Consider the following 14,063-nt stretch of genomic DNA (forward strand, 5'->3'; position numbering starts at 1 on the left):
TGGTGTGCATACAGCTGTTCATCTTTGTAACATTTTGACTTTTGTGTTTGCACATAGTGTCGTATGTAACCAATAGCGTAGGAATCCTTGACTTTTGATGTACTTTTGGTACAGACTTTTGATGTCTGTTTTTAGAGAACATACAATTATTATTCATTTTTTTTCACCTAGGTTGTGGATTAATTTGGAGGTTGCCTCTCTTTTTTCCCCAAAGTCTTGTTCTTTTGTATCCAAAAAACCAAAAGCTTTCTGCCTAGCTGTTTTAACACAATAACCTTCGAACGTGCTTTCACTGTGAATGTGCAGAGGCATTTTCTAAGTATAGTGATTCTATTGTACTTGTCAAGATTTTGATGACATCAGAAGCTAGACATGATTGTGCATCTAGACAATTTGAAAAAGAATAACCAACAGATTTATAATCTGAATGTTGTGTGAGTTTTCTGAAGTCAAGAATTGGGTGCATCTTAAGTGCTTATTTGAAAAAGGGCACAATGCCAGTGAAACCTGAATTTTATATCAAATCAACAGAAGATGCCATGTCTCTTACATGCAAGAATCTTAGTGAGAAATTAAAAACTTGACCAAACATTGTCAGAATTAAATGAAACATCATCAACTGTTCAAGTAAATTACCCACTAGGTTCACTTTTATTCAGGAATGACCAGTTCACCTTCCTGAAGACCACATCCATGTAATGGGACAACTGTGCTGCCACCTCACTTCTACATGGCATAGTAGGAAGAGGCAGGGGCTGGGATAACTAAGAGTGTAGGACAGAGAGAGGAAGGAAGTAAAACAAATAGGTCTCATATACAAGTGAAGCTTTCAAACTGAGAAATTTTCCAAAAGTCGACCAAAGTTTAGAAGGGGTGCTGCCTCTTAAATTCTGGCACAGACAAGAAAAACAGGTTATCTGTAGTTAGGACTGCCAGACTTGGTCCATGAACCTGCCCAGTAGCTTATCTCGAAATGGCAGCCATTTGTTGCTAAGTGGAAAGGACCTGCTGCAAGTAGACGCAGTAATGCTGGGCTCCCCCAAGAAATGCAGGTGTAGCTCTGCCTGCAAGGCTGTTGCGGTAGGTTTAGTTGAGGCTCAGCCTGGAATGTGGGAAGGACCAGAAGGAGGAGCTGCCTCCGCTCAGTTAGCAGACTGCTGTCTTGTGCATGCACTACTTCATTGTAACTTCTTGCTGCCTTAAAGTAAATACTGCATTCTTCCTAAGGTTTTGAGGGTGGAAGAGCTTTTGGGAGGTAAAGAAAACTGGGAAACTGTAATTATGCCTGGGGGGGGGGGGGGGAAGATGCTTATCCTTGCTTTCACGTGTGAAACTCTCCAGTTATTCTGTATTGACCGTTAACCTCGAATGGTACAGCAGGATGTTAGTTTTCTAGTTGCCATGTTTTTTATTGCTTATTTTTCTTGCTCTGAGCAATTTTATTTTTTTTTCTGTGCAGGTTTGCCATGTGGAAATTTGTGTAATGTGAGAGCTTAAATTGAAGTAATCTGAATGTAGAAGTTAAAAAGTAATAATTACTCCAGACTCTTAAGTCTGTACACTAGTCTCTTCCTGCTATCTCCATTTGTTTCACTTGCACCAAGTGCTATGAGAAATTTGACAATTTTGTTGATAGTTACTGTCTATTTAACATAGTTGCAGCTAGGGAGAAAGTAACTGAAGGATAGGGAGAAAGTAACTGAAGGATGGAAAGCAGACTTCTAATGAAACTTAAAGCAATGTTTTAAAAATATTTTTGTGAATCTGAGTACTAGGGATGGAGAGCAAGAGGTGTGGAAAATGATGAGGGCAGACTGCAACAGGGAATGCAGGAGCTTCAGGGAAGAATCTTGACTAAAAGTGCAGAAAGCACCTGTTGGAGTCATGACTGCAGGACTGAAGGGGTTGATGGAGTTAGGTATGACCAGAGTTGACTTTTACTTAAGTTTCAAAGATCTGGAAAGGCACAAGAAAAATACAGATATTTATTTTTTTGAGAAAGAGGTCAGTGTTAGATGTCAGGATGCAAAAATAAGGGCAGGTGTAGGGGCATATAAATGTATGTAGAAAGCAGGAGAAAAAGTCCAAAGCTACAGAAACTTACTGAAAAGTTGGAGGCAGCAAAGTGGTGAAGATTGTTTAGGTTTAGAAGAATATACTTAAGTGTTTTAATGGTAATGAATTTTCTAAAAGAAATCTTTGTTTTTTTCTCTTTAAATATGTCATATAATTGAAGAAGAAAGACTTAAATGTGTATCCAACACTAAGAAGCTTTGGTTGGTTGAACATGTCAAAAGACTGCGATTAAATATGGGTCACCCTCTAAATCATGACTATTGCTGTTGTAGTTGCACAGTCTGAAGTGCTGTTCAGTCTCATTCTTCAGCCCTCAGGGTGATTACCCATAAGACGGTTCCTCCTCCTTAAAATTGATATTTCTCTCTAGGATATATTTTAAGCAGGTAAAAAACCAAACTGCTCTCATACAGGCAGTTTTGGCTGAGTTGAGAAAGCAAGTAAAGTGAAGTTCTAGAATTAACTGTGTTCTGAGTTAATACAAGAAAAATACTTGGTTAAATCTCAGTAGTTTGTGGCAAAATGACTAGAAAGACAGGGGTTTTATATATATATATATATGAATACTTTATGGAGTACTTAATTATCATAACTGAATAGCATCCAATTTTTTGTAGGCATTTGGCATAGCTACTGATGAAAACTTTGTTATCACCACAACAAACAGGAAGGAGATTACAGAACACACCTTCAGTGAGTATCTTAGATGGCAAAATAAATACGGATATGTCTTATATTGATTGTAAAGACCACATGATTGTTTATGATGTGCAATAATTAACTTGTAGTACAAATCTTAGAGTAGTTTTCCAAGAATTGGTGCAAATTTGCCTTTCACGAGCAAGTTTTTAACAACAACTCATTAGTAATGATGACAGTTATACAAGGTTATTTTTTTATCTTCCATCACAAATTCTGTAAATGATAGGGGAAAAATACATGTAAATATATATCACCTGGGAGAACTTGCATTACTAAGCTTGGAAATGTGCAAAGATTTTAAATTAAATGTTGCTGGGATGCTGACTGGTACATGTCTAGGAAAATAGATTACTTGAGGCTAAACCTGAACTGGCTTTGAGAGCAGGAGTTGCCTGGTGCAATGCTCTTCAGTATACTTTGTATTTCGTGTTCACTACAGGCCAACTTGTTCAAGATGGAGTTACTTTGTATCTGCTACAGTCAGTTGACCAAATGCTGCTTTTGGCAACCAAGGAGCGAATTGACTTCCTGCCCCACTATGATACACTTGTTAAAAGCGGCATGTATGAGTACTATGCCAGTGAAGGGCAAAATCCTTTGCGTAAGTACTTGCCAAATAATCTTGTGTAAATGATGTCTATATGAATGCAATGTGATTATGAGCAATTTAACTTTTTAGTTACAGCTGGTGAAAAAACCCATAGTCTTGCCTAGAAAAGAAAAATTAACAGCCCTGAGGAATAAAGGAGCAGAAGCAAGCTGGCAGCTATTTAAAGACTTTTTTCTTCTTAGAGCACAAGAACTATTGATTCCTGTGTGCAAGAAATCAGGCAGGGAAGGCAGGAGACTAGCGTGGCTGAGAAAGGAACTCTTGGTCAAACTAAAACACAAGAGGGAAATGCATAGGCAGTGGAAGCAGGGGCACACATCTTGGGAATAATATAGGGATATTGCCTGGGAATGTAGGAATGGGATCAGGAAAGCTAAGGCACAGCTGGAGCTAAATTTGGTAAGGGATGAGAAGAATAATAACAAGGGTTTCTATGGGTACGGTAGAGAAGGAGGACAAAATAAATTGTACACCACCACCCCAATAAATGAAAGGGGGGGACCTAGTGACAACTGACATGGGAAAGACTGGAGTACTAAATTTTTTTTCCTCGGTTTTCACTGCAGTTGTTCTTCCCACTTAATCTCAAGTCCCTTAATCTAGAGGCAGGGACTGTGGGAATGAAGTCCCTCTCTTCGTAGAAGACAATCAGGTTCAAGAGTGTCTGAGTAACCTGAATGTACAAGTCCCTTGGGACCTGATGAGATGCATCCTTGGGTCTAGAGGGAACTGGCAGATGTAGCCACTAAGCCACTTTCCATGATATTTGGAAAGTCATGTCAGTCAGGCAAAATCTTCAGTGGCTGGAAAGAGAGTAACGTCACACCCATTCTTAAAAAGGAGGACTCTGGGTACTGTGGATGACTCAGCCTTGACTCAGTACCCAGTAAGGTCATGCAACTGGTCCTCCTGGAAGCTATGTCAAGTCATATGGACAGGGAGGTGTTTAGAGACATCCAGCATGGCTTCACCAAGAGGAAAGCATGCCTGACTAAACCAGTGGCCTTCTACTATGGAGTGACTGTCATGGATAAGGGAAGAACAACTGATGTCATCTGTCTGGCCTTCTGTAAGTCCTTTGGTATGGTCCCACACAACATCTTTGTAGCTAAATTGGAGAGTTACGGGTTTGACGGATGAACTGTTCAACAGGTAAGAAATTGGCTGGATGGGTGTATCCAGAGACTTGCAGTCAATGGCTCCATGTCCAAATGAGGAACACTAACAAGTGGTGTTCCTCAAGGGTCTGTACTGAGACCAGTACTATTTAGTATCTTCATCAATGACACAGTGGGATTGAGTGCATCCTCAGAGGGTTTGCCGGTGACACCAAGCAGAGTGGTGCAGTTGATACACATGAGGGAAGGGATGCCATCCAGAGGGACTTTCACAGGCTTGAGAAGTGGGCCAGTGTGAACCTCATGAAGTTCAACAGGGCCAAGTGCAAGATCATGCAGCTGGCTCAGAGCAATCACCAGTATCAGTGCAGACTGGGACTGAATGGCTTGAGAGCAGCCCTGCAGAGGCCGACTTGGGGATTCTGGTCAATCAAAAATTGGATGTGAGTCAGCAACAGGCACTTGCAGACCAGAAACCAAATAATATCCTGGGCTGCATAGGAAGTAGCGTGACCAGCGGGTTGAAGGATGTGATACTTCCCTTCTACTCTCGTGAGACCCCGCCTGGAGTGCTGCATCCAGCTCTGGGATCCCCAGCAAAAAACAGACATGGACCCATTAGAGCAAGTCCAAAGGAGTGCCATGAAAATGATCAGAGTGCATGAACATCTGTCCTATGAAGACAGGCTGAGAGAGTTGAGGTTGTTCAGCCTGGAGAAGACAAGACTCCAGAGAAACCTTTTGGTGGCCTTTCAGTACCTAAAGGGCGTTTATAAGAACAGTAGAGAGAAAACTTTTATCAAAGGCTGTGTTAAGAGGACATGGGGTAATGGTTTTAAACGGAAAGAGGGTAGGTCTAGATTGGACAAAAGGAAGAAAATCTTCACTATGAGGGTGGTAAGGCACTGGAAGAGGTTGCCCAGTGATGGTAGATTTCCCATCCATGGAAACATTCAAGGTCAGGTTAGATGGGGCTTTGAGTAACATGATCTACTTGATGCCCCTGCCCATGGCAGGTTGGTTGGAACTACATGAACTTTGAAGGTCCCTTCTGACCTAAACCATTCTAGGAGTCCGTTATCTCTTGTTCACTTTTTCTATGCTAATCATGGATCTCAGGAGTTCATTTTTCCAGGCATATACATTTGGTTCTGCTTGACTAAGGCTGTTACTAATTTTGTTCAAAAAGTAAAAACAAAACTGAGGTATAGCAGTGCAAACTAGCCTAAGCATTCCTTGTCTATGTATGTTTCTTAAATTGAGCTTGATGCTTCTGCCTCTCTAGCTCAGCTCAAGACTTTTGTAAAGGAAGGCTAATTACTACTTCATTTCCTTGTGACACTGAATTGATGGCTGAACCTGATGTTGTTGAAAATGAAGGCCTGTGTATGGTAACTGTTATCTGTAGTAGCCATCCAAGGACTTTCCAGGGAAATATTGGTTGATCTTGGACATGTGGAACTATTATATGGCATCCTAGAATAATTTAGGTCAAAAGACATCTCTGGAGGTCATGCCATCTAACTGCTGCTCAAAGCAAAGTCCAGGTGGCTGGACAGGTCCAGTTGAGTTTTGAGTATCTCGAAGGAGCAGAAATTCCACAACCTGTAGCCCGTTCTACTATTTGATTATAAAATAAATACATCTTTGTCTAATTAATTTTTCCATGTTCCATCTTTTGTCCGTTGCTTCCTGTTCTATCACTGTACACCTCTGAAAAGAATCTGGCTTTATCTTTGCACCCTTCTAGCAATAAGACAGCACTAAGGTCTCCCTTAGCCTTCTCTTCTAAAGTCTGAACAATCCCAGTTCCCTCAGCAAGCCTCTCGTTGCATGTTGGGTGCTCAAGACCTCTGATGATGTGGAGGACTCCTCTGGACACACTTCAGTATTTCAGTGTCTCTTTCAGAGAAACCTAACGGTGGACCCAGTATTCAGAGTGCAGTCTCATAAGGACTGGATAGAGAGGAATAGTGACTACTCTTGACTGGTTGTTCAGCACTTTTGACAGTATCTCTGTATTCCTCCTAGGTACCCCATCCCCTCTTCAGCCTTATGTGCACTTCCCATCAGCATTTGAACTTGGTCAGGAGTCTTATTTGTTAATTCTGGCCTTCTGCCACATGTACTTGGGTTTCTACACAGTGGAGCGAACTCCTTTTATTCTTTGAGGATGTAATCTTTGGAGATCAACCAGCTGTTGTGAGACATCCAGGGCAACTACTGAAAACGCTCACCAAAGGCAAGAACTTGTAACAGAGGAACAAAGTACCAAAAGGGTGTAAAGTAAAAAAGAGAAAGCTGCAAAGGTGTAGATAAATAAGGATTGGTGGATGGATCAGGGTGGTTTGTGTGTGTCAAACCTACATTTTCCTTTTCTTGATATATAGAGCTTTTTTATTCCCTCTGCTCTTCATGCACGTAAGATTGTTGATTTCATAGCAAAGAGTTGTCAACAGTGGGGCAGTTTATTTGGAGAATGTAACCGTATGAAGCTGGCAGATACCATACCTCCTCATTGTATTTGTGCCACACTGGTAGATCTTCAAGCTGGGCAGTAGTAGTTCTTTCTGCTGAAAATGAAATGCTGTAAAATCATACCGCTAGCTCCTCTGTTGTGTTTCATTGAAATGTGCTGTGGCTTACTGGGAGGTGCATGTTGTGGATGCTGAGGTTAAGCTGGGATAGTTGGTTAGTATCTTATCTTAGGCTACTCTGATCTCTAGCTGCTTGACTTTTCTGCTAATTTTACCTGTCAGATTGTTTTTTATTGGCAAATGTATTTTTTCTTCCTCCACTCTCATCTCAGGTTCAAGGGACTTTGAAGTTATTTGTTGTAAAAAGCTGTGGTTTTCCATATATGATGGAGGCTACAAGAGAAATAAGAACAAAAATAGTAGAATGAAATACTTCTCTTGTGTGACTTTTATCAGTGTCGCTGCTGATGCTAAACTAGATGGTGAGGTGGACACATCGGAAGGGAAAACCATCTTACAAAGCGATCTGGACAGGCTGGAAGAGTGGGCAAGCAAGAACTGATGAATTCTAACAAAGACAAGTGCAAAGTCTTGCACCTGGGACAACATAACCAAAGAGCCCAATACAAGCTTGGGTCTGTGTGGCTGGGCAGCAGCTTTGCCAGCTTGGGGGGTCCTGGTGGACAGCAAGCTGAATGTTGAGTCAGCAAGAGCACTGCTGCAGCAACAAGGGCAAATCAGATCCCGGGCTGCATCTGCAGGTGTGTTACTAGCAGAGATGGAGATGTCATCATCCCACTTAGCACTGGTCAGGCCACACCTGGAGTGCTGTGTCCAGTTCTGGGGTCCCCACAGTTTAAAAAAGATGGGGACAGATTGGAAATGGTCCAAAGGAAGAGCACTGAGATGATCAAAGGGTTGGAGAATCTGCCTGGTGAGGAAAGACTGAAGGAGTTAGGTCTTTTCTCCCTGGAAAAGGGAAGGCTCAGGGGAAACTTCATCACAGTATTTCAGTACTTAAAGGGCAACTACAAAGAGAACAGAGGCCCTTTCTTCACAAGGAGCCACATGAAGAAGACAAGGGGTAATGGATACAAGTTGCACTGGGAAGAGGTTTCATCATAATGGAAGAAAGAAACTTTATACAGTGAGAACAACCATTCATGGAACAACCATCACTGCAGGTTTTCAAGATGCAATTGGACAGGGTGCTGGATAATTTCTTCTAGGCTCCCTTTCCCATGAAAGGTTGAACCAGATGACCTCTTGAGGTCCCTTCCAACCAGGATTGTTCTATGATGCTATGGATTATTGTTCGTTTACAAGACATTAATGCTAACTCATAGAGGGAAAAGTGTGATGGTAGTAGCATTTTTAGGTAAATGCGTATGTTTCAAAAGTTGCAGGTAGAAATATGGTTAGCTTTGCCAGATTCATGTTAACTGGAACCATTTCCGTCCTTTCAGTCACAGAGTAAGTAGTAGCCTGAAGGTTTAAGTAGGAAATATACCAAAAAACATGCATCCCATCTATGGAGACAGAAAAATAACAAACAGAAAGAAAACTTCATTCTGTGGGTTGTCAAGATGATGTGAGGTGTTGAGTGCAACAGTGTGGACACAGAACCTTCTGCTGTTTGATATTTAGCTGCAAAACCAAGGGATATTGCTACTTTCCATCATGTTTCTCTTTTATATCTAATATTGCTAGACAAGGAGTTAATACTATTTTGCTAATACTAGCACAATAAAACTAGTGGAACAAAGAAGATGATGAGAGCTTGAAATACAGGGAGCAAGGGCCTATACTGCAAGAATGGAGAGATGAAGGGTAGAAAACTGAAGAAATCTAGCCCTCTATCATAGTTATAGTTTCCATAACCACTTTGTATTAAAACTGTTAAACTTTGAGGTATATGTAGTCAGGTGTTTCTTGTATTTGTTTTTCTATAACTTTATCAAAGCACCCAATCCCTATTCTTCTATTTTAAAAAAAAAAAAAAGTCTCATCTTTGAATAAAAAGAGTATTTTTAGAGTCAGAGTCAAGTATTATCCATTTAGCTTTACTTATGGTAGCATTTAAACAAACAGGTTTGAGAGTTAAATGCAAGTTAATATATGGTCATTAAGGTCAACAGTAGAATTTGAAGAAGTTCCTTCTGTTTTTATGGTTTCGTATGCCAAGAAAACAAATGTTTTTGGTTTATAAATATTTTACACATTTAAAGAGTTTTGGCTTCGGTGTTGCTGTTTTGGTATTTGGTTTTTTTAAAGCAAAATTTAAATTACTAAATCAAGAAATAAAATTACTATACACTGAGGACTGTAACTCTTCTACATTGCAGAAATTCCCCAGTATTTGCCTCACAATCTTGACTCTCACTTTTTCATGGTAGTAAACAGTACTGCAATCAAACAGTTTGACAAACAGAATTAACTGTTACATCTCATAAGACTTTTATGAATATGAAGTAATTTAATAATGCACTTCTTATAAGTGTTCACATAATTTGTTGCTACCACTTATCTCCCATGAAATGCTGAGCATTCCCTTGGTAGGAAAACCTGTTTTTCCTTCTCTCAACAGGCTTCAGAATAATAATATGAGATGAAAAAGGATAATGCATGCAGATACTAATTTTTCCTTTAGTTCCTCATGTTATCTCAACTCTGGGTTCTTCATCCAGTGTACAAGAGCCAATCCACACATGGTCTTGATATTTGTTCGTTGCATGTCTGCGCAGATATGGGTGCTAGGTATTAAATCCGCAAAGCTAGCACACCTCTTAACACACAGTAAAAGTTATTATACACTTTGAAAAACTTTTTACAATTATGTTTAGTCACACTAATTCTCATTGGTTCTTCCAAGCCTTGTCTCCATTTAAAGGTACAGTGTTCTTTTTTTTTTTTTTCACTGTGCATGTCCTGTGGGGAGGGGACTTTGTTAGTGGGGGCTCTTTTTTTCTCGGGGGTGGATCTTTAGTATGCTGATTAGGATAGTTCATACATAGTTCAAGTAATTTTCTGTTTGGTCTTGTTAACAGTTTTGGTTCTCCTTGAGCTTATCTTGTTGTGCCCCACCTTGACCTATTTATAGTGCTGTTCCTTCTCCCAAGGCTGTATTTTATTAACTGTTTGTAAGGATTTAACTAACCTCCCCAGTTTTACAAATTCTTTCTTGTTTTTCACTATAGAAATTTACATTTTTCCCTTTTTTCTTTTCTACAGTAGATAATTCTTACATCACTCACATAATTTCTTTTTTTTCCCCCTCCTTTTCTTCGTAAAAGACATCTTTCACTTCTGTTGCCTCAAATTATTATCATTTCCTTTTACATAACTTCAGTGATGACCTCTGAATAACACAAGAGATTTTGTTTCAGGGTCAAATCTGCCATCCACACTTAAAAATACTGTGTTTTACGATATGGTTTGAATGTACAGTATAGCAGCATCTTTGACAGATTTATTTGTGTTCCAGAAGTATTGAAACAGGAAGAAAGTATACCCACAGGAGAGGAAAAGACTTTGATCATGCCTGTCAATATCAGTGGGCCTAGTTATCAAAGTTTCTTTATAACTTGCTGTAGTTTAAAAACACTTTAAACATTTGTTTGGGTCAATCTGGCAGTATCATTGACATAGATTTGCTGTTTTCTCTCTGCATACTGTTGCCCAAAAGCCTAAAGCATATTTAATGATGAGTCAGATAAGTGATTTAAATATGGGATCTTGTCTTTTTGAAGTCCATTGATATTTTTTTTTAGTAGTAGAGCTACTTACTACTACTAAGGGAAAAATACACTTCTTCCTACATTTTACTGTGTCGTTGTTGCTAAAGCAGCTTGCTATAGTGTTTTCAATGATCATTCTCTCTAAAAGAGAGTGAACAAGCTTCAGGTGTTTGTGAGAAATCTTTCATAAGCATTTAGGTCAATTCTTGATCTTGTCTGTACTCTGCAATAGGTGACACAGAGAAAAGGAGGGTTCCTGCTTTGAGTGTACTACATGTGTTCATACTGCTACCACAAAAGCCTTTAAAATGGTCCAAAAGTTCTAGTACTATTTGTGGTCATAACTCTTCAATCCTAAAGAGACTACAATCCTCAAGACTACAAACAGAATAATGTTTACATCCATTTCTGTAATGACATTGCTGCTATATTTTTTTCCCGAATGTGTTACTAATGCTCTCCTTGAGACCCTAGTGAAGTAATTTATGAGATTCTGCAACACACCAATAATTCAAATGCGCAAAACGGCTACATCAAACGGTTTACTTTTGTTTATTATGTACTAGAATTGACTGTAAGAACAAATAACAATTTTGAGTGTAAGTGTACTGCAGCTGATGCTCTTTATTTACAACATCTAAGGGCATGCTTAACCAGTTTCACGTGTTGATGAAGGGCCATTGTTCTTTGATGTGGAATAAATAGTAGGTATGGATTACATAACTGATGCTCAACTCCTGTTGTTAGCAGTGAAGAAATTTGCAAAGAAACTGAGAACTGTACTTACATTTCAAAAACAACTTGAGGGAAGTGGCGAATGCTTCAGTGTTGCTGTATAATATTAATACCCAAGGGTTTTCTTTTGCATGTCTGAAGTGTATGGCCAGAGTAACTTGCACTGTAACATTCTGAAGAACTTTGCACATTGTAGGGAATACAACTTCCTTATCAGAGAGACTGCATGGAAACATTATTGACTACGGCTGATCAATCATGGTGAATTAATCCAAACATGCTGTATTTTTTTTTCCAGTTTGATGCTATTGTCCAAAATTAAATGCATTTTTTCACTGAAGTTTGGTGGTTCTACCTTTAGTTACATAAGGGCTCCAAGTGTTAATGTTTAGAAACAGCAAAGTTTGCAAGTAGTTTGGCTGACTATTTCTGCTGTGTAATGCCACATATCTGACAGAATTTTGGTTGTATTTACCATTCACTAAATTCTTCAACCATTTTTAGAATTTTGTGGGGGGTTTGTAAATAAATAACCATTATTTTGGAATGGAGTGTTGCGCAACATTTTCATTCAGTTTTTTCCAGTGAGTTAATTCTCCCCATAGTATTTTAAGAAGTCAAAGTCAGTTTCTGACACACTTTGGACTTTCATATGAATTATACAAATTTATTCCTAATCATGGAAAAGAACAAGTCTGTTTTGTGGTAAGGAGCCTGTTGTTAGTTCATCACTGTTCCATCCAGTAACTGTGTTATTGCCATCAACAGAAATAGGAGATTAAGTGATGAAACAATTTATAAAGTATATATGCAAATTATATAATTTTTTTTTAAATCAAGATGTTGTATAATTTTGATGGGTATGATGGTGCTTAGTTCTTATCTGTGTTTAGGGAATGTATTATCCTGGTTGCTCAGAAGAAGCTACTGTGAGTGTGTGTCTGGTTTTTGAGTGCTGTCTTTTGAGAACAAGATGTTAATAGAGTTATTTTTCTTCAATTTCTTTAGCATTTGCCCTTGCTGAGTTGGTTGACAATTCTCTGTCAGCCACGTCCCAAAATACTGGTGTTCGGAGCATACAGATAAAATTGGTAAGATGGAATTTTACTTTTTTTCGGGCATAGTTTGCAGTATTTTTTTTTTCCTGGTGCTCCTTGCTTTTTGGTTTTTTGTTTGTTGTTTTTTTCCCCCCAAACAGTTATTTGATGACTCCCAAGGAAAACCAGCTGTTGCTGTGATTGATAATGGAAGAGGAATGACTTCTAAACAGCTTAACAACTGGGCTGTATATAGATTGTCAAAGTTTACAAGACAAGGTGACTTCGAGAGGTTAGAAAGTTTTCATCATTTTTACAATGATTAGCAAACTATGCAAAGGCTCACAGAATATCATTTTAAGGCAAATCTCTATTCCAACACTTTGCTAAAACCTGTCGTTCTATGATTACCTATAAATAGACATGTACTTTCTTTAGGTAGGAAATAAGAGAAGCTTCATAACACAAAACTGCTTTTCTAATGTTATGATACTCTGAGAACATTTTTTATTACTCCTGTGGCCTTTTCTAAGCTGTCTTTCACTTGCCTACATATTGTTAGGGACATTATATTCTGCAGAGGTTTTTTTATAATGGATTGTAACATTTAGAATGTTTTATAATGGATACAGGGTTTTGGTTTAGGGCTGGGTTTGGGTGGGTTTTTGTATCTTGATCATGTACAATGTAGTGCATAACTATACCTGAAGATGCCTGTATTTTTTGAAGGAGGCTAGGCAGAATGAATGCTTTGCATTTAAAGAAGAAGTGGAGGTATATGGTAGATTTTGCTACTTGTATGAATTCATTTTACAGTTTTGAGTCTGTTCCCAAGAAATCTTCTACCTGCACAGTCAGACTTAACTCTATAGTGCAGAAAATTCCAGAGAAACAGTTATGTACGGTTCTTGAACTTTAGTCACTTTTTAAATGCCTTAAGCCTAGGACAGTAAATGAAGATGAGGATCACAGCCTCAAACATAACTGATTTATCCTATGAAAAAACTAGTGTAAAAAGTAACAGGGTAGTGGAAAATGATAATATGGCTGAGGAGGATGTTTTTTTATATTGGAAGCATCTCCAAGTAGAACAGCTGGAGATAAGTGTGTAAAAAGTGATTCTGGGTCGTCTAGTAATTTGCAAAAAAATTCACTACTTCTTGAAATTGCTATAGGTGAATTTAGGAACAGTAGAAATGTATAGTATTTTTAAGCTACCTGTATAAACTATGGGTTGATACCATTCAATGGGAGCATAGCTGTAAATTATACCAGGATAACATCTACATTTTGTTTTCATTTGGGACTGCTATGATTTTAAAACGTGTTTGTCCTACTATTTACTTAAACTAGGTAAGACTGTTCATACATCAAAGCTAACTTAAAAGACATGGAATTTAATTATTGATGGTATATGTAGTCTCTCCAAAACTGTGTTTATTAGTTAGTTGGCATTATTTCCCATTCTGACTTGAAAGTATTTCTGTGAAAGGGTGATGTCAGAAAGATCAGGCTTGCTTTGTAAGCCATTTTCATTTGCAGCAGCTTCACAGTTAGTATCTTGCTATGGT

General features: G+C 38.7%; 1 protein-coding gene across 4 annotated transcripts in view; it reads left to right on the forward strand.

Annotated features, from left to right (window-relative positions):
* The window catches only part of SMCHD1 (structural maintenance of chromosomes flexible hinge domain containing 1), a 91,018-nt gene that overhangs the window by 9,141 nt on the left and 67,814 nt on the right, over positions 1–14,063 (forward strand). For 2 of the 4 annotated variants that reach the window (XM_055704136.1, XM_055704135.1), the window contains exons 2-5: positions 2,694–2,769; positions 3,218–3,379; positions 12,464–12,546; positions 12,654–12,784. In XM_055704136.1, coding sequence (XP_055560111.1) covers positions 2,694–2,769; positions 3,218–3,379; positions 12,464–12,546; positions 12,654–12,784 — 452 coding nt within the window. Of the gene's footprint in view, positions 1–930; positions 1,081–1,105; positions 1,205–2,693; positions 2,770–3,217; positions 3,380–12,463; positions 12,547–12,653; positions 12,785–14,063 lie in introns of those variants that run through there. The other 2 variants (XM_014279348.3, XM_005438410.4) reach the window with 2 other exon arrangements.

This window comes from Falco cherrug, chromosome 3 (genome assembly GCF_023634085.1).
Source record: "Falco cherrug isolate bFalChe1 chromosome 3, bFalChe1.pri, whole genome shotgun sequence".
NCBI classification, from domain to species: domain Eukaryota; kingdom Metazoa; phylum Chordata; class Aves; order Falconiformes; family Falconidae; genus Falco; species Falco cherrug.